Source organism: Betta splendens, chromosome 1 (genome assembly GCF_900634795.4).
Source record: "Betta splendens chromosome 1, fBetSpl5.4, whole genome shotgun sequence".
In the NCBI taxonomy this organism is placed as follows: domain Eukaryota; kingdom Metazoa; phylum Chordata; class Actinopteri; order Anabantiformes; family Osphronemidae; genus Betta; species Betta splendens.
This window is the reverse complement of record NC_040881.3, coordinates 18,967,626-18,988,468: the sequence shown is the minus strand read 5'-3', so window position 1 is coordinate 18,988,468 and position 20,843 is coordinate 18,967,626. Positions and strand designations below refer to the sequence as shown.

Genomic DNA, 20,843 nt, shown 5'->3' with positions numbered 1-20,843 from the left:
AAGTGATTGGCAGTTGGTAGAGACACAAGTGAGCCATGGTCCATAAACAGTAGGAACTCAACAGTTGTGGTCTGGCTGCTTTATGAAGTGGGGGATTTACTTTTCATTACACGTTTTCCTACATCTCCTCTTATGGACTTTTAATTTGCTCGGCTTCTTTACGTGTCTCGGCATCAGAGGGACGCGGCGTGAGGCTGCCTTTCGTGTCTGCACACTTGTGGTTTTATCCAGTGTTTTCTTGCTTTTCAAACAAGCACATTAAAGGCTTTTAACTACCCAGTTCACATCCATGACGGTTTTTGCTGAATGTTCTCTATGTGGTCTTTTAGATGTGTTCAAGTAATGCATGGGTGTGAAATAGCTGTTGGCTGCGTGTGGTCCTTGTGGCTTTATCTCCTTGTTGCTCCTTTTTGTTTTGCTTTTATATTAGAGAATCACAGAACATACAGGATTCTGTTTTTGGCCTGGAGTTCAGTTAACTCTGCCGAGCAGTGCAAACAACCTTGTTCTTGGACTTGGTCTACACAGTATGTTGCAGCTTTTCACCTCCTTTGTACTAATTACATTTTTGCAGGCACATTAGAGAATAAGGGGTGAGATCAAGCAGTAATTGGTTTTGTTTTAATACCAGTTAGGGCTAGTTTCAAAATATCCTAATTAGCATCATGTAAAGTGAAGGCTGTGAGTTGAAGTACAACAAAAAAAGAACTTCTATGCTTTAAAATAGTTTCTAGTAAATATATGACGTAATGAATGACGTAAAAAGGAAGTTATCCGTCTACAAAACAGGGCAAGAGTGAAAACTTGCAAGTGGAAATCTTGGCAAACAACAAGATGCCTGTCATCTGTTCACTTTGCAATCTGTTCCAAACAGTATTTGAAACCTTTCATTGTGGTGCAGAGAACTTCCTCTAAACGCCCTTTCCTCATCCCAAACATAAACAGCATGGCCGCTCCGCCGCAGAATCGGACGTCATTGAAAATATGTGATATTCCAGTGAGCAACCTTGTGGTAGAGTGTGCTCTCTGTTAAGTGAATGCTCAGCCCAGCCACAGCTCACACTGCCTGTATTATTTCCCTTGCGCTGTTTCATGTGCGTGCGTGTTGTAGTCAACCTCACACACCATTAAACGAACCCATTCAGCTCCTCGTAAACACCTCAACGTATCAGTACTCACGCATCCAGAGAATTTCCCATCTCCTCCTGCATTTTTACCTAGCAAACCCGCTCCTGCTCCTGTGATCTCCCAAACACATTCTACTCTGCCTTTTCATACTTGCAGATTAAAAAGCGTACCATTAGCATAAGGTGGAGGGAGAGACACAATCCCTCCCCCATCACTACTGCTTGACAAAAGTGTGTCTCCCTGGTTCTCTCTCTTAGCTTCAGACTCTGAATTTTACATTCGCACTCGTTTCCTCTCTACTTCTCCCTACATTTAAGCCTATGCTGTCAGAGTGAAGATTAAAATCATGTGACCTCCCAGGAAGGTTCAGAGGTCATAAGGTCATTGGGTTCATGTGCAGCCACTGCCACTAGGTAAAGACAGTTTTGTTAAGACTGGTGGTGATGACAATGAGTTATTTATATTGGGGTGCCTTTTTGGAACAGAATAAAGAGATAAATATTGTAATTCTCGGCTAACTGACTTGAGGATATTAAGCCTGCCTGGTCATAAAAATTAAAGCTCATCATGTTTTTTTGGGAATTTGTGAAGGAGCTGTTTTGCAGATGTAATACAGAGCATCATGACTTGTCCTTGTCCCCTCAAACGTTTACTACTACAGTATGATGCTAAACAGGAAGCAAGATTGACTTTACACCCATACTACCTGGAGCTATTGTATCACTGCCAAGCACAGCCCTCACATAGCGATGAACTTTACTCTACTTGTACATACTTGTACTAAGTAATGCTTGTATGTACAGTAACATCGATGAAGAAATGTATGTTTCTGCAACACTAACAGGCAAATGCACACTGTACAGCATTACACAGTATATTATACAGTATATAGGAATGGAGCATTGGAACACAGAAGCAGCTTAGGTTTATAGAAAGTATAATAGGGTGGCTCATCTTCAGCAGATTTTGGTTTCAGGACCATGGACAGCATCAGGTGACATTTTGGCATGTAATTGCAATTGTTTCGTCATTGTAGAAATTTAATAGAAGTCCTTCCCTAAATATGTAGGTGGACTGAGGACAGGGTTTGAAAATTTTGATTGCAAGGGGAGTTAGAATTTTCACGGTGGACCCAATGTAGAGCCATGACCAGAGGAGAGTGTTTTCCTACAGTAATTTACAAGAGTCTGACAGGAACTCTGACTAGGCTGAATAACAGAATCACTAGACACACTGACATTAGACAACGGCCCTAGAAATAGATAAGCCAAAAAACATGAAACTCAAGGCAAGAGAACAACAAAACCACGATAGTTGAAATAAACAAAAGTAAGAAAATAAACTTTTAAGATACAATAAAAATGGGCTCATTGCGTAAACACAAAAGAAACTCCAAATGACTTACAAGCCAGAGGACATACAAGAGAAACAGGGGCCTCGTGTACGAACGGTACTTGTGCATGAAATCTTGGCGTAAGCACAAATTTACGCCTATGGTCAGATGTATCAACAAAAACTAAACGTAGAAATGTGCACAAATTTACACAAACTTGATGGCCGGTGTATTACTTTTCTGCAGCTATTGGTCCATTAGCGACATGCTCGGTTGCTTCTTGGTCAGTAAATAAATTAACGTCCTTAATATTAATTCTGGGCGGCACGGTGGTACTGTGGGCAGCTTCTCACAGCGAGCTGAACACAGTGTTTTCTCCTTCACTTCTGCCTGTTTTGGTGATGCTTTAGTGTTAAACTTTGCTACACATCCACCTTCATGTCAGACCACTTTTATTTTTATTTCCACTACTGTGTGGAACCTGCAGCATTAACACCTGCACACACGGTCCCGCTCGGCGTACTGCACAGACGCAGATCACATTTAAATGAATTAACATATTTATAATGAGGCGTGTCACGGGAGGAGTCTGCTTCTCGATCACCTGCTCAATTCTGTGTTGAGTGGTAAGTATAAAGGAAACATCCGTAAATCTGTACTTACGGTACATTGATACATACGTACCTGGGCAGTCTTTGTACATGAGGCCCCTGGTGAGCAGCAGTGATGACCTAACGACGTCCCTATAGCTGAGAGGGGCCTGAGAAGGAAGAATAAGAAAGTGGGTGTGGAAAATGAGGGAGGGGGCGTCGACCAGGTATATAAGAGAAAACAGAAATATTCAAAGCATTATTCTAGACAGTAACCAGACTAAATGCACATCAGTATCACTACTCCTGTTCAGTTCGGTTAAAGTGTGTGTGCTTGTCTGGGTGTGCATGATGGGAATACATTTAGTAAAAAGGTGAGTGGGTAGAAGGACAGCGCTCTAATGTGAGTGTGTGTTTGCGTCTCTCATTTGAAAGGTTAAGAGCTGTCATTGTGAAGTGTGAAGTGCAGAGCGACACACTTCACATGAAGTGAATGCAGGTTGTCCTGACACGTCGGCTGAGGACAGCGGAGGCCACTCGTTTTAGGGACTAATTAAGTGTTTAATGAAGCAGTGGAGGTGCTTTTTAATCATCCTTTGTCTTTTTAAATATAAATATAAGTTCAAAATGGAAACGCAAGTTGGACTGTAGACGAAGGGAGCTGACTGTCACTCTGTAATTTTCGGTCTGGCAACCTTGTAAGTGTGCGAGGCGTAGGTGTGCCGGTGACAAGGAGCTTGCTTTTCATCTGACAACACCACAATAGTTGTCACTGGATGTTTTCCTCCAATCAAAACCACATTATTCAACTCCGTGGAAATGTCACCAGAGCAGATCTCAAACTTTTGATACTTTCTGCTTGTGTTCTTGTCAGAACATCCATCCAAGTCATGTGACAGAGCCGGAGGAGAACCAGTGGATCAGGGAAAGGCGGCGTAGCCCTGCACCCCCAGCAGTGGAGCGCTTTGACCTTTGTCTGGTCTTTGTGGATGTCAGCGAGGGACAAACTGTCCTGCACTGTGGTGCAGGCTGTAGGCAATGGCCCACTTTACCCAAAGGCACTTTACAAACGCTGGATGTAGGACTGAGGACTGTCTATCATTTAAGGCATGAAAGGCTTTCTGTGTGTGATAATCTGGAGTCAATTTGGCACGTGCAGGCTGATAGCTAGAGGTTCCCTGTTTCCCAGAACCTCCCAGAGACAGTCTGTCGAGCAATTGAAGACTCTAACTGGGCCATAGGTGCGGTTGTCTGTTTACAGTATGTGTCGCCTCGTGATGAACTGGCATCCTGTCCAGGGTGTAACGTCTCCAGCGCCCTCTGACCCTGAAGAGGACAAGCAGTTCAGATTAGAAGCTCACGCTGTTATACAGTAGGCGTTGTAATACATTTTGGGTAATGACATCACTAGTTTCAACCAAACTCTTAAATAATGAGTTTGAGACAAGAAAAATTGTGATGATGGCAGGACTGAAGAAGTTCACAGTCAGGTAAAAATGGACGAGATGCGTTGTACATGGAGTGTCGACAGGAATATAAGAATCCATCATTGAAATGTCTATAATAAACATTAAGACTTATGTCTATTTACATGTATAATTATTATTGTTATTCGACAGTAAAGCCTTTCCTGCTTTGCTGAAACCTCTCTTCGGCCACTCCCAGAATGAACGTACTGGTGGGGTTTCCTCAGCGAGCTTAGGAGGTCTGAGATGATAAAACCCAGATGTTTTTCATCGTTTAGATCAAGAACCACTAAGCCTAAACCCAGTGTTGGTGTTTCAGGCAACGTCAACGGGCGTATTTGGAAGAGTCGTGGTGGAAATTGAATGAAAAACCAAGCACGTTAAGGTTATGACGATGGAAGGCCACGGTTTCCTGGCGCAGTAAGCAACAGCCCAAGTGTGGAATTAGTTGGATGTTGCCACAGTGTCACTGCTTGTTTCTTGCAAATCATGGTGCACAAACAAGCGCGATTAACTTGATATCTCAGGAAATTGAATAATAGTCTGGCTCATGGTTCACTGCTGGGAAGAAATACGTTCTGCGACTGTGCTGCCTGGTTGTTTGTGTACGGCTCATCCTTCAGTGCCACAATGGGCTTAACAGAAAAAATGACTATGTGGACTCATACAGGCCGTGATGCTGTGGAATGTGCCTTTGATGTGTTGGTCAGTGTGGTGAATCCATAGGTCAGGCTGCTGATGTCATCTTGCAGGATTCCAGTTTGGTGTGTTTACAGGATGTTGTGCTAATTGTCCGTGGTCCTTTTTGTCATTTGTTTAGATTTATCTTGGTTTTCAGCTGCTTGGTGCTGTCTGTGTTCTCCACTATCCCAGCTCATCAGGACTTCTCCTCATACTGCCTCCTCATTCTGGTAAGACACCACCCAAAAACCACATTCTAAAGCAATCAGCTTTGTTTTTCAATTGAGTTTTCATAGTGTTTGTTTTATTTAAATTGGTTATTTTGTCATAATAGCATTATGTGAGTGGAATTCTAAATTCACTTCTAACACAATCACTGATAATGAGAGTTTATGTTCTGAACACACAGCTGTACAGTGTATGCAGTACTGCTCCTTTAAAATTGTTCCTATTACAGGAAGAGTTTAATTGATAAACTAAGAATCCACTCAACTCAAACAGGTATCATGCATTATTACAGACCTAAAACTCATCAGACTCTTCTTTTTTTATAGTTGCATTTTGAAAAAATGTATAGCTCAATATTTTGACTAATGCTGATTCACCACTAAAATATAATAATTTAAAGTATAGTCTAGAAATTAACTCTAATTCTTCCAGTATAAAAGTGAAAAACTGTAAAATGAAAACATGAGTTGATTGATTCAGGACAAACAAATGAGTAGCTCCTATTTTGTCCTCCATCAAAGTAACTTGACTAATGATACTAGTAGGAGGCCAAAGTTAGCTTCATTATGAAGTCACAAAGCAATGAAATGCATCTGACTCTTACAGTCATTCAACATCTGCCTTTGAAAAGCCTCTAACTAAGAGGAGACACCCAATTACCCCAGCGGGAACAACAATTTTACAAATTGCACTACGCTAATTGCCTCAGCGTTGTTATTTAATGGAAGCCGAATCGTTGCATTGACTAGTTTCATACATCAACAGCTCAACCTGGCCTCCATTTTAAGGATGAAACATTATCAACGTATAATAATGTGTGACAATGAATGCGTTTAGTGAGCTCACACTGGTGGGCAATGAATAACATGTAATGGATGGTGCAATGCATTAGTGTCCTCTGTTGCCATGGTTACGCGCTGGTTCTCGTGTCTTTGTGAGCAGGAGTTTGTGATGATCGTGGTGTTTGGATTGGAGTACATCATCCGTATCTGGTCGGCAGGATGCTGCTGTCGCTACAGAGGGTGGCAGGGACGGCTGCGCTTCGCCAGGAAGCCCTTCTGTGTCATAGGTAAGTCATTGTGTGTGTTCCCTGCATTCATGTATGCGTACACATCCATAGACAGACCCACACTCCTGTCGTTTTCACCTGAGCATAGGAGCAGAGAGCTTTTTTGTCCTTCCTTTTAATCCTACTGCTGCTTAAGCATGGATCTCTTTGCTCCTTCTTGGAGGTCACGCAGGGTGCACTGGGCCCATCGTCACTTGATTACATGAATTAAAAATGAGGAAAAGATACATGACATCTGATTAAGTGACATGGACTCTCACTGTACACTGTAGGTGATGTGGAAGCGTTTGATCGAGGGTGCACTGTAATAACATTCTTATTCTTACCACGTACTGTATGTTTGATGTATACTAATCCATACAATGTGTACAGTATGGTCAGTGATCTTAGGAAATCTCCTTTAGTGGAAACTAATTAGTTTGTATGATGTAGCAATTGAGATCAGTTAAACTATTAATTATTTATCTATTCATCACTGAAGGGAATTTCAGGAATTGAATTACAATTTTAAAAGTACTTTAAAAAAAGTACTAAAAATATGTTAGTTAATTTTCAAAACGCTTTATTAAGGTTTCATAAGAATTAACTAATTCAACGAACCTAAAAGTGGAGGTCACACAGCCTCAATGCATCATTGACCCACTGTATGTGATCTTCTGTACATGGTACTGTACACTTTTGAGATTTTAATTAATTTTATTGTCACGTAGACATGAAGCTCTAATAAAAATAACCTCAATAATTTAAAGACTTTACAACATGACCGATTAACATCAAATTGTCCTGTGAATGTTTTTCATTAATCAGTAAATTATTATAAGTGAATGAACATACTATGTTTGTCATAGCTGTGCTTTACTATACAATGAAACTAGTGCCATAAAACAATGAAGCTACTTGGTGAAGCATAAAGCAGCTTCTCCCAACACATTTTGCTTTTTGCTTGACATAGAGCCCCCCAACTGTTTCAAATATGATGTGAAAAATAAAGGATAATAAAAGGAGGAGTGTCTGTGTCTCACAGAATGTGTGATTTGATCCAAGCTTCAACCTCAGATGTGAGAGTCCTCATTGCCAAAGCAGACCCAAGTGAAGTGATGTCCACAAACATGCAGGGGATAAAAACTACTGCTGACCAATACAATATTATAATCACAGTATTACCCAGCTTTAAACCATTTGGTGAACGATACAGTATGAATGATAGCGAACTTTGAACTACTGTAGGGAGACTTAGCCTTGGTAAAGCCCCAGAGATGTGGACATGGATCCATTTCCATAGAGTCTCCGGAGCCTTTACTTCTAATATTCTCCTTATATTCAGAGCTTAGGTCTTATGTGCATTATTACAGTTTTTATCGGTCGCTTTGACCTGTTTTGCATAACTAGATTTCACTTATTTTCATCATCACTATGACAGCAGTGCATCAGGCACATGTAGCAAATGTGTAAACCTGTTCTTATTGGATTGACACATTTTCTCATCCCTTTTGTAAAACAGTTAACACTGATGTCATTCAAACAGTCTAAACTCCATTGTTTTAGCATTGGTGACCAACAAAAACCATCTGTTAGAAATCTACTACAGACTAAATCTACTACTATTAGAAATCAGAGACCAGTATAAACTCACCATAGCAACCGTTTGACAAAATCCTCAACAAAAATCTTCAATTTGCTGTCAGTCATTAGACCTTAAAAATGGTACCAGGTCTGTGTTGTTCTTTACCAGCATGGATGAAGGAGGTCAAAGGCAGAGACTGAGTATTAACAGTGGCTGTCCTCATCCTCCATCCTGACTGTAGTTTTCTTTACATGTATTTTCTGTAATATTTACAATATTTCAGTTTTCTGCCAGTTTGAAAAATTAATGTCACAGATTCAATAAATCAAATCATTTCCTCATCTGGATCCAATTCTTTGCATAAAAGGTAAATTTGACATAAACTACAAAAACAACAAAGAGCAACAGGCTCCAGTGGCAATTAATGATGCACTGATTTACACTGAGATCAGTGGTTTGTATTTTGCTGTCCACTATGTTAGGACTGATTGAACGTGTCATTATGACATTGGAGCTGCTGTTTAGACGTGTATGTGAACTGTTAAGAGAATGTGTTGTTTTATTGGACGGCTGCATCAAAGCGACCGATAAAAACTATAACACCATAAGCTGTCTACCAGCTCACAACACATGTCCTCTCAGTCTTTATTGTCTCTCACTGCAGAGCTGGAATATTCCTAAAACATAAGCCATAGGGCAGCTATATACAGTAATGAAACATAGCTTGCTCCGTAAATGGTGCTGGGGGGTGTCTGACTTCTATCAGTCCTTTACAAATAGCACTGGTGCCCTCTGTTGGTCTCAGCAGCAGTTACATGTAAAATTTGTCACCTGTCAAAAAAAACTAATCCAAGTAATTTTATATTTAACTATTAATAAACGAACGTGTGTCTCCACGCCTGACCTGCAGACATCATAGTGCTCATCGCCTCCGTGGCCGTGGTGTCCGCCGGCAGCCAGGGCAACATCTTCGCCACCTCGGTCCTGCGGAGCCTACGCTTCCTGCAGATCCTACGCATGGTGCGAATGGACCGAAGAGGAGGAACCTGGAAACTGCTGGGTTCTGTGGTGTACGCGCACAGCAAGGTAAGACACAGAATGAATGCACTCAGTCCTCTTTACTCTATTTAGAGAGCACTGAAATCATCTTGAAGCATGTAACTAAATTCATGGCAGTGACAAATCATCTTATTTGAATGCAGAACATAAACTGCAGAAAAACTTTCTTTAGAATTATTTAACTATTGGATGTATTGAGATATTTAAAGCTCCATTCGTGTTTCTTGCCATTCTTACGTCACTGAACTCCTTTTCTCTGCGCTTTACCTTAATTGAGCTGCACCAAGATGCCCACTTAGATGCACAAAGCCAGGACAGGTCTCTGCTTTTTTCTTCACTTCATTCAAAACCACGCAGAGTATTCAGAGACAGAATATTATAAGACTGCGTGCAGAGTTTTGTACCACAGATGAATTGTGGAAATGTCTGACAAGGCAATTACTGTAGTTCTACTGTATATTCTGGGTGAAAGACATAACCAATTATGAAGCAATAGAAAGCTGTTTTTATATTCACACCACTGATTCGGCATAAAGGTCTGGCTTTGCTAAATTAGAATTAGAAAATATTATTATAATTATAATATATTCTAATTATTTGTTACCTAGAATTATTACTCACCCATATCTAATGGTTTCTAGCCGCACTATTAGTTCCATTCACCATGTTGGGCTTTGAAGGATTTGTTTTTCTGTATTAGACATGTTCACATCAATGTGGAGGCCGCGGTGTTGGAGTGGAGAATTAAAGTATAATTATTACAGTACAATTACTGGTTTTACAACAGAGATTTGTTCTTATGTCTCTCTCATTTACTATTGTGTCTGTTTGATATTTGTCCAGTTTATCACAGTTGAGTTTCTAGGAACAGATTTATTATTATTTTAAGAGTAAAGGTAAAACTACAACTAAAAGGCTATGTGTATTACATGGTTGTCCTAGTGTATCTACTGTAAGTTGTATGTTCATCACCCTCTGAATGCCACCATTGGTGTCTGCCACTTTAGGAGCTGGTGACCGCCTGGTACATCGGCTTTTTGGTTCTCATCTTCTCGTCGTTCCTCGTCTATCTGGTGGAGAACAAATTCAACAAGGAGTTCGCGACCTACGCTGATGCTTTGTGGTGGGGCACGGTGAGGAAAAATGGTTTTAGTCTGAGCCCGTTTCTCCGGCAACTCAAGAACTGAGCTACTGCTTGCTTCGTCCTCTCCTGATGAATGCTGAAAGCCAATGCCTGCTCTAATTTTATTCTCCTGTTCACTTTGTCATTGCCTCTGACAGCTCCTCTGTAAACATTAGCCCTGCATGGCTCCATTACCTCTCATTTTCATACCGGCTCAAAAAGCCATTACAGCACCAAATGGCTGCGGTTGGCTTTGTCATGGAGCCTGGATGACGGATCAGGCTGCAGGAAAGACACAGATAGATGCATGTGTCAGGATGACAGAGCTTTCATGCAGTGTCACTTCTAGTTCACAGGCTTCATTCACTTACATTAATGTATATATTACATTGCATATATATAAAAGTAATGTAATATGACAGCTCCTGTGGGCATTTTACTCATCTACATCTCTTGAATGTTATGCCACGTCATCTCACACTCCCAGACTTATGTCCAAGGTCATAAAATACAGCAGGTGTTTCAGAAACATCTACTTTAACCTCACCTCCGATTTAGTTTTCTCTTGGTAAAACAATGAAAAAATAAGTTCAGTAGGTGACAACTCATAGATTAGTTTGTTAGGGTTTGGTTTATCAAGAAGTTAATTAAACATTATACATCTAGACATACAGTACACAACATCTGAAAAAACCTCATGAAAAACAAAACTAACTAAAACCTTATATTCTAAACAACTTTCATACACAGTTGAGCTCAGTTATTTTACAGACAAGTGAAACTTAAATTTTTAAATGTTTTTATTTGTGACAGATCACCCTGACAACGATAGGCTATGGGGACAAGACACCAAAGACCTGGACAGGACGAATGCTGTCTGCTGGTTTCGCCCTCCTGGGAATCTCCTTCTTTGCTTTGCCAGCGGTAAGTCTGAGCCGTAAAGTGATTAGTGACAGACAAAACAGAGAAGAAATAAAGAAACAGTATTTACAGAACAATAAATATAAAACAAGGTACTTAAGTAAATTTACATTTAGAAAGAGCATATTGTGCATATTTATTGCATTAATCGATAGGTTGAAGAAAATATTACACATCTTACAGTAAGTTTCACACAGTGTAGGATATAAGAAATATTGCACATTGGTATTGTGACGATAGTATTATAATAGCACAACAATGAATGGGTACACACGTGTTATGCATTGTGTGTCACTGAAGTGATATATTGTAGAGTCTGATGCCTGTGGGAGGACTACTGTTATAACTGCGGTAACGCTCCTTCTTGCACTAACAGTCTAGTGCTGAAGGAGCTGGTCAGAGCCTGTGGTGCAGGGCGTGGGAGGGCAGTGACGTGCAGTCAGAGTACGCAGGGGAGCACCTCATCTCACCTGACAACACAATAACGTCACTAAAACATTGGCAACCTTGAGATAGATTCATTCTGACTTCGTACAACCTCCTTAATGTGTTTATCAATGTTTTTGTGACATGATTACTTTTCTGATCACACTAAAACCAACAGAGAAAACTCATGAGGGGAGGCTGGACAGGTCTGCGCCTCATCCAGAAGGGGGCGCTGCTACCACCCTTTAACACAGGGTGTCCCCACAAATGGTTTTCAATTTTCTAGAAAGACTTACTGAATGACACTACACTACTACTACTATTGAAGTAGTGTTATCCTAATGAAGAGTAAACATGTAAAACTGATTAAAGCAGGATTTAAAGTTTTAAAAACAACATAAAAAAATTGAACATTTACACCTCTCTATACTTTAAAATAAGTATGAGTATGAAGGTGTTATGATTGTAAAATCGAACTCCAGAGGACTTTGTGCCTCACCGCACGCCAATGAGGCGTTATCCCTGATGGATGTTAGTTTGGCCAACGTCCTTCTGTCCACCTCCTCCTCGATAGACTCCAGCTGCTCCTTAGCAGCTGTCTGGACACACCAAAGTACCTCAGTCTCTGTCCTTTCTTGTGTAGGGCGTCTGTGTTGTTTGGCCAGTCCAGTTTACTGTGAAGGTGAACACCCAGGTATTTAAATGTGCTCTACAGTCTCATTCTCTCAGTGTCTGAGCCCTTAATGTTCACTGGTGTGGTGAAGATGACCTTCTGAAGTTAAGCAAATTCAATATTTGCATTCATCAGATCAGAAGAGAAACCACAGACATTCTAAGAACCTTCTCAGAAAGGATTTGTGTATCATACAGTATATAAACCTTAGCTAAGGCAGCTTATAGTTATTTATGCCATAAATTTAGACTAGAAAGAGAGAAGCTTTTAATCAATCAAAAAGGTATTTTGCAATGGTACCATATTTACATACCCACATTGTATTACTACAACCCCCATGCTACTACTACTACTACATACTATGAACTATTAACTATTAACTATTTACAAATAAAACAAAGAAATGTGTGTGTGTGTGTGTGTGTGTGTGTGTGTGTGTGTGTGTGTGTGTGTGTGTGTGTGTGTGTGTGTGTGTGTGTGTTACTGAGCGTGAACAACCAAGTGCTGGTTGTGTCGAAATCACAGTCAGCCCAAAGACAACAACGGACCATAGACAGGCAGCTGCTGTACAGTAACAACACATCTGTATATGCTGCACATCTGCCGGTTCGTCCTCAGGAATGCACTGGTGCTTGTTGTCACAGGGGATGTCCTCATTAGTGCATTTACAGCAGCTCAGTGTTGTGCAGTGTGTGAATGCTGGCAGTTCTCACACTGGTATTGTCTTTTCAGGGTATCCTGGGCTCGGGTTTTGCCCTGAAGGTCCAGGAGCAGCACAGACAGAAGCACTTTGAGAAGAGGAGAAACCCAGCTGCCTACCTCATCCAGGTAAAGCCGCGTCCCCTGTTTCTCTCATGACTGGTTTTAGGCAATAATAACCTTGATGACTGATAACTGCTATAGCTGTTATTTGGAGAGAGCACTCCGTGGTGCTGGATGAACTGTGATTCAAAGCCCTCGGTGATTTATCATTCTCCAGTTTCTCTTCTTCCTCCTTTGCCGTGTCATGAAAACACGAACTGCAGCATGACCAGTAGCTTCACTCTGTCCAGCACTGTTCCCCCCTCACCCTCCCTCTGCAGGAAGCTCTTCGATCTCCAGGAGGTTTTCATGAATCCATTTCCCACTCTCCTGCATTTAAAGCCGCTCCTCTCGTCTGCATTACACGTCTCCTTCTCTTCCAGCCAGATCTTCACACCCATTATGTTCCATCCTGGACCTCACCTTGTCCCCCTCCTGTTCCTCTCCACGCCCTCCCCGCTGCTCTTCTTCTTCTTCTCCCTTTCAACCTTTCCTCCCATATACTCCTCCACTTTCTTGGCCTCCACTGACACCCCCCCCCCCCCCCCCCCCCCCCCCCCTTCACCGTTCTGTGTCCTCGTCCCGCTCCTTTTCTTTATTCTGCCGCTCCTCGTGTTGTCCCAGGCTGCATGGCGTTATTATTCCACCGACAGAACCAGGCCCTACCTGGAAGCCACGTGGCGGCACTATGAGAGCCTCCTGCCTTCCCGCAGGCATGTATCCATGCCTGACCTCCGTCCAACTACAGATGTGTGACATACCTGTTTTTTTAAGTTCACTAATCAGCTTTTTTATTTTGTTGTTTTTTTCTACTCCTCATCCTCTTGCTCTGGTTCCTCCTCTTCCCCCTTGGCCTTGTTTTTTGGGTCTCCTCTCTCTTTCTGGTCTTGTGTATTCTGCATGCAGTGTGTTTGGCGTAGTTATGCGGCTGATGAGAACTCGGTTTCCATTGCTACCTGGAAGCCTCACTTGAAGGCGTTGCATACCTGCAGCCCTACAAAGTAGGTACAACTATGGCAGCTGGTATCTGTATTTGGTGTCTTTGTCCTTTCGGACATAATTTGTTATACTTAAATTATGACCATCTTACACTGTTTATCATTTACTTCATTCTTTTTCATTTTGTTGCTATCTTGTATTGTTCATTGTTTTCTTCTTTTGTATACAGATACATAATTTTTTTCTGGCAAACTATTCAGGCAAATTAAAAGATGAGTAATTTCCAGGCTTTAATAATTTAATATACTACATATATGATGCCAATTCCATTATATTTTATTTATACAGCACCAAATAACAGCATAGTTATCTCAAGGCACTTCCCAAGGTAAGGTTTAAGACCTTACACAACTAAACCCAACAAATCCTGTGTAATTTTGAGACTCTGACTGATCCCTGATTTAGGATACATACATTTTATGACTGTAGTTAACATTCATGTATGCAAACATCAACTTTGTTGTTTATCATGAAGATGATTTACATATGGTATGGACAACATAATCTACAATATCACAGTTTTAGATTCTGGGACCTGAGCAGAAAAATAGGAAATAAACAATTTGTGCACAAATTTAGGTTTTTATCTGATTTACACTTTGAAAACGTTTAGTTCTGTAGTCGATCTGTTTGCTTTTACATCCCCAACAAACAAAATCAGGGTTCAGTTGTAAACATATTAAGACCTTCTTTTAAGTGGCCTTGTTTGTATAGTTTGCTTCAGCTCAAGATCTAATTAAATCATTTATGAATGCAGACGAACCACGCTCACTGTGACAATACACTAACCAAACAAGGAGCTTTAAATAACCAGTTCAAAACAGACATGTCTGCTTCAAATCAGTTAAATCCATCCAAATGTAGAAAAGTCCTGCTGTTTTCCATCTAAACGTACTAGACCAAAAAATGTGTGGGACCTTCTTATTAAAAATGGCTCTGAGTACTAGCTAGTTATACATTCAGCTAACCAAGACCTTTCTTCTCTTTGAAATCTATTTATTATTATTATTGAACACTTCATGTTGATTTCACAATTGTGTATTCCCACAGTCCCGTATGTGGACACACAAACCACTATATGAGCCTGGAAATAGTAAAAACCTATAAGAGAAGTAGTCCTAATGAAACTAGTGCTCAAAAAACACTAAAGTGACAAGACACTCAGCTTTTATCTTCTTCTTTTGCTAGCGCTTCCTTGCCTGTACAGTTTGCACTGATGTGCATGTTTGTAGTGGGCCTGTAGTGTCTGTTAATGCCTGACATGCATGTTACAGATGAGACTGTACCAGTGTATTTCCAGGTTTTAATTCCTTGCAGAAGTCTGTTGGTACAGGCCTGGAAGAGTCCGGACACGGGCCAAAATTCAGTTTTCTCTTTCAGCAAGAATATAATAAACAATAATCTAAAGGCTCTATTATGAGCAGCATGAATGATTAAAGCAAGCAAAGTGTTCATGTGGGAATTCGACTGTTTATAGCCAGGATGAGCTGTAATATAAAGTTTATAACGGTTTAAAACATGCAAACACACTGGTATGGACTTTATACACAATGGCAACACTGTTTTATTGAAATACACTTTCTAATATATATATATGTATATATTTTTTCTTCTCTTAATTTTTTAACTGCAGAAAAGAGCAAGGCGAATCAGGCACAAGGTTTGTAACACTGTTGTTCAATTCATTATTCGTCCTTGTTTTATTATTATCCTTGTATTTATTGTATTGTGTGTGTATGTTGCGCATATATACAGTATATATACATATAAATATACATGTATGTATGTGTTGTGCTTGCAGTTATAAAACACTTTGCAAAATGCAAATGGTTGTGTGCAAAACCACAGCCACAGTCTGCAGGCAGTGGGATATTTTTCCCCTTGACCCTGGTGTCATACACAAACCGCACTGTGGAAAAATGTGAAGGTCAATAAAAAGGAACCAAAATAAGCAGGCGGGAGTTTTAGAGAGCCAGCGTAGCCTGCACACACTTATCCCCTGTAATGTGAAGCGTGTTTTCAAAAACAAAGGGAGGAGATCTGTCATTGTGTTTTCACTGCGGAGCCTGGAGAGAAGAAGTCCATCTACAGCTGTTTATTAGCTTATACTGTAGGACATAGAAATATGCAAAACCACGGTGCACCTCTTGATACGAAGTTTGAGTAAAGGTCTCTGGCCTCACGGCGGTGAATCCGGCCCTCGTTGCCATGGCCCAGCCTAATTCACACAGTTAAATGAAGGATATCAACATGAAGTGTGTGACTCACCAAATTGCAGCCTTTTTCAGATGGTGCTGTAGATGTTCATTTTCTCTACTGAGCTCAGTTGCCTCCGTTCTGCCACGTCTAAATGTCAGCGGTCGACAGATTGAAGCACCATGAAAAGCTCTGCTTTATTACTTTATGCTTCATATAGTCAAAGTGCAATATTTCATCCACTCTACATCTGGTAACACGTGACCATGTGCCTGTCTCCTCGCCTGGTAGTAGACACAAGCTACTGAGGAGGTGTACCACTTGGAAACCTAGGTACACGGCATCTCATTATGTGATGTTTTTCTTTCTGAATGCTGAATAATTCTCAGTGCATGTGTATCAGGAGTCTGTGCAGCCTGAGAAAGCACAAAGCCAATGACTCTGCAAGGGAGATGCAGTAATACACGCTCTTTGCCTGAGCAATGTTCTTGTTGTAAATCTAGTTCTAACTACATTTCTTCATTTCTTTAGCTTTCAGTTGCAGACTTATAGCCCTAATTTGGCTCCATGTACTTTGACTTTGTTTCAGTCCTACATACACTAGACCCAGAGCACCATAGGCCTTACACTGATGATATTTAGTTTGATCAGATTTTGAAAGAAGTCCTTTGTATAGTCCCTGTAAACACAAATATGCATCAAGGGTACACTGGTCTGGTAACGCGAATTGTTATCAACTTTCTTCCAACATGGAGATGTGGAATTTGACTGGTGAGCACAGAACATCTGTGGTGCAACAACCTGAGAACCCAGTAGTTGACACCAGTGGTAAAGACACACTGAAGATATATTTTGGGCCTGGTCTGAGTGTTTCCCAAACCAGCAGATACTGTAAGTCAGGAGGGCTGTGGTTTGGGTATCTCCAGAAGCAAATACCCAGAATATTTGCCTGAAGCCAATTAGTTAGCCTGTATTCTAAGCCTGACTGAGGCTTGAAACCGCTCAAACACACTTAATCGAATATCTGAAACCAACCACAAATAAAACAAGTAGAACAAACTTTACAAACAAATAAACTGAAGGAGTACATACATGTACAAACCTTATAGAGCAAACAAAATGACATGTAGGAACTGAAAATGAACTAACAAAGAAGTGAAAAAAACAGGTAAATCTAATTAGACACACAGATGCAAAACAAACAGGAAATGACATCACAGCCAAGATAGGAATGAACCAACGGAGGACCAAATTGTAACATGTTCTGTGTTGCATGGAAAACAGAGTGACTCTGGACTGGCAGCATAAATTGTCAGGTGCTGAGTACTTTATAGCAATTGATTCTGTAATATTCTCTGTTTGTGCAACATTTGGTCAAATGGTCACATGAAGCGATACAAACACAACTCTGAAGCAGCATGATGTGTAACCCGAGCTTGCGTTTTGTCTAAAGCACATGCTGCCATGCTGCAATGCATGCTGGTTATTCTCCATCTTGTCTGCCACACAGTGGAAAAGGTTCTGAGTGATGACAGCCCTAGAACATAATAACAATGTTGTTCTGAAACATGTCTATTTGTCATTGGGCGTCTTTCCAACTCCCATGTGGCCTACTCTTCCTCCCAACGCCACTTCGCAGCCAGAAGCTGAGCTTCAAGGAGCGAGTGCGAATGGCAAGCCCGCGAGGTCAAAGCATCAAGAACAGGCAGACGTCTTCAGTGAACGACCGGCGCTCCCCGGTGGCTGATGCTGGGATGGAGGGAACCAGCCCGGCCAAGGTGCAGAAGAGCTGGAGCTTCAATGACCGCACGCGCTTCAGACCTTCACTCCGCCTTAAGAGCCAGTCCCGCTCCACCACAGACAGTAAGTGGATGGGACGTTTAGCGCACACATTGTTTGGTCTACTCTTTTTGCATACTTGACCAAGTGCATCATCTGAACTAAACTTTTTCAGATTTACTATTTTGTAATATTTTAGCATTATTATTATTGGTATTGGTACTATTTTTAAGTCCAGCAGTGAATTTCGGGGGAATTTACTGTAACTGTGATGTTTGGACCAGTCATCCAACCCATCAGAACCAGATTTTCCCACTAATTAAGACAGCTGAGCGGAGGGATGAGGAAATAATGGCTGTCTGCACTTCCCTTGCTTTAGCCCAGCAGTACTGGGCTGGCAGTCCCTCCTGGGTAACAACCAGTTGGTGTTTGCGGGTGGGCTGATGGGTTGATGGAAGGTGGGGGTGGTAAGCTGCAGCAGCCATATGCGGTGCCAGAGCCAGCTGGCTGAGGAACACTGGTGGAGAGAAGTCGATAAACAAACTGAAACCAAAATGACTGGCGATGCTTGTCCACTGCTGCTGATTCTGGGAAACGTTTGACTTTCATTATGGCTTAATTAGAAGTGAAAAGTTTTTTTAGTGGGAAACTTCTATGACAGCTTTAATAGAGCAAATATGTATCACGTACATAGTCACACTGTGCGTGCATCACAGTTAAAAAGCGCATTCGCTATTTGTTCTGTCAAGCACACAGATTCATAGAGATCAAGGATGAAAATATGCTACTGTGATGAACATAACTGCTCGGCCTGAGTCCACTTTTCGGCTTGTTATAGGAAGACAAGATATTGTTTTTAAACCCAAACTTCATCTCTTTGCTTGTGTTCTCCTGTGCAGCAGACTCCAACGTGACAGCCGAGGATGGCTTCGATGACAAGGGTTGCCACTGCGAGATCTTGGTCGAGGATCTGTTGCCCTCAGTCAAGACTGTGATTAGAGCTGTCAGGTGAGGCAAAGGAAACAGCACCACCAACACTGTCTTTATTCTGCTGACACGTGTGCAAAAGGTCTGAAAACTGATTGCAGCCCTCTCCTGTCCAACAGGTTTCCTGACTAAACATGCTCAGCTATGTGACTGACCAGAGTTGTTGAAACATATTTGCAATCCTGTATTTATTTTTCGTATTATCTTATACTGTATGTATAATGTTAATGTTATAAAATGTTTAACGTTTAACCCTTCCAGCTCATTAAGTGTTTGAGAGTGTATGTTGAATTTAGTGTATTTATATAGCACCTATTTACAGCACGAGACATTTCAGGCACTTTAGGTTTAAGGCCCTCAGGATCAGGCTGAGGTTTTAACAACTGGTGACAGTTGTGGGCCTTCAAACACACTTTTCAAGGCCCCTATTCAATTTAGATATACATTATTTTGCAGGATGAGTAGTACTTTGTGCACTCCTGTGGTGTTTTAACCACTCAAGCCCGGTCCAGTCTAGCCATATTATATAGTCACATATATTAAAATCTGTAGAAGTCTGAATATCCCGTTTATCCCTGAGAAGCTGCAGGTGCATGACTTCAGACGTCTAACTTTAGACAGTAATTGTTAAAACGTGTCCAGGTGATCAGACTGTAATTTCTGTGAAGAGGAATAAAGGCCTGCAGGTCAGATCTCCTGATTGCACCAGAGCTCCCCCTGGTGGCTGATACATCGTTTACTCACTGTTTGTGCAGGATAATGAAGTTCCATGTTGCCAAGAAGAAGTTTAAGGAGACGCTGCGTCCATACGACGTGAAGGACGTGATTGAGCAATACTCTGCCGGTCACCTTGACATGCTGTGTCGCATCAAGAGCCTGCAGACCAGGTAGGCGTGACGGCAGCAAGCATGACAATATCATCTCTGAGCATTTTTGCTGTTGTCTTTGCTGTTAGGCCACACTGTGACTGATCACCTGTATCTTGCTGTGTGCGTGTTACCTGCATGGGTGTTTGTCATTGTGTATGTCTGTGTACTTTGCACGTGTGCCTAAACACATATGTTCATGTGTATGCGTGTGATTGTGTGTGTGCGTGCGCGCGTGTGCATGTTTTTGCTTCCCTCACAGGCTGGACATGATATTAGGCCCCCAGACCCTGAGCAGCAGATCCAAGACCTTTTCCTCCCCCTCCCTGCCTGTCTATTACAGCCAGCCAGGCAGAAAGAACTCCAGCCAGGGGTCAGAATGTGCACCTCTATCCTCCACATGTCAAATACATTCACTTGGCTTCAGTCAGTCAGTTCAGGCGCTGGTTTGACATAGAAAACAGTCAAACTAAAAGTTTGGCATAAAATTGAAGCTTTTCTTCTCGTGTCTGCATTCGGATCTTTTCATTAACCAACAACACATATTGATACTTTTTGTTTTTTTGGGGATTTTTACATGTTTGCAGCTTGATTATCACACACACATTAACCAAACTCTGCTCACCTGCCTTCGCTCTTGGTGTACTGACCCTTGCTCTTGTCCATGATACTTTTACCACTTATATCTAACCACAGTTCAGCAAATGAGCCATCTCTGTTTTGGCAATTGCTTTTTTTTCCTTTTACCTCTTAACAAAATATTTATTCTTTCACAATAGTGAGAAAATCTTTTAGCTGCATTTCCTCATTTTTCCTCATCAGTTATGCAATTTCAAAAAGATTAAACAAAAAAACACAAGAGATTTGAAATGAGTTGGTATATTTAAACAAACCACATATTTAGGAAGAATACTCTTGTCAGTGTGTCTCCTTTGATGGATCTTGTTTTATCCC

General features: G+C 41.2%; 1 protein-coding gene across 5 annotated transcripts in view; it reads left to right on the top strand.

Moving 5' to 3' along the window:
• kcnq5b (potassium voltage-gated channel, KQT-like subfamily, member 5b) overlaps positions 1 to 20,843 on the top strand; it is a 69,069-nt gene that overhangs the window by 43,013 nt on the left and 5,213 nt on the right. Inside the window, exons 2-13 of one of the 5 annotated variants that reach the window (XM_029151044.3) lie at positions 5,338 to 5,428; positions 6,369 to 6,495; positions 8,970 to 9,145; positions 10,126 to 10,251; positions 11,055 to 11,165; positions 12,994 to 13,089; positions 13,969 to 14,063; positions 15,695 to 15,721; positions 17,897 to 18,120; positions 18,939 to 19,044; positions 19,779 to 19,910; positions 20,152 to 20,262. In XM_029151044.3, coding sequence (XP_029006877.1) covers positions 5,338 to 5,428; positions 6,369 to 6,495; positions 8,970 to 9,145; positions 10,126 to 10,251; positions 11,055 to 11,165; positions 12,994 to 13,089; positions 13,969 to 14,063; positions 15,695 to 15,721; positions 17,897 to 18,120; positions 18,939 to 19,044; positions 19,779 to 19,910; positions 20,152 to 20,262 — 1,422 coding nt within the window. Of the gene's footprint in view, positions 1 to 5,337; positions 5,429 to 6,368; positions 6,496 to 8,969; positions 9,146 to 10,125; positions 10,252 to 11,054; positions 11,166 to 12,993; positions 13,090 to 13,686; positions 13,776 to 13,968; positions 14,064 to 15,694; positions 15,722 to 17,896; positions 18,121 to 18,935; positions 19,045 to 19,778; positions 19,911 to 20,151; positions 20,263 to 20,843 lie in introns of all 5 variants that reach the window. The other 4 variants (XM_029150962.3, XM_029151208.3, XM_029151123.3 and 1 more) reach the window with 4 other exon arrangements.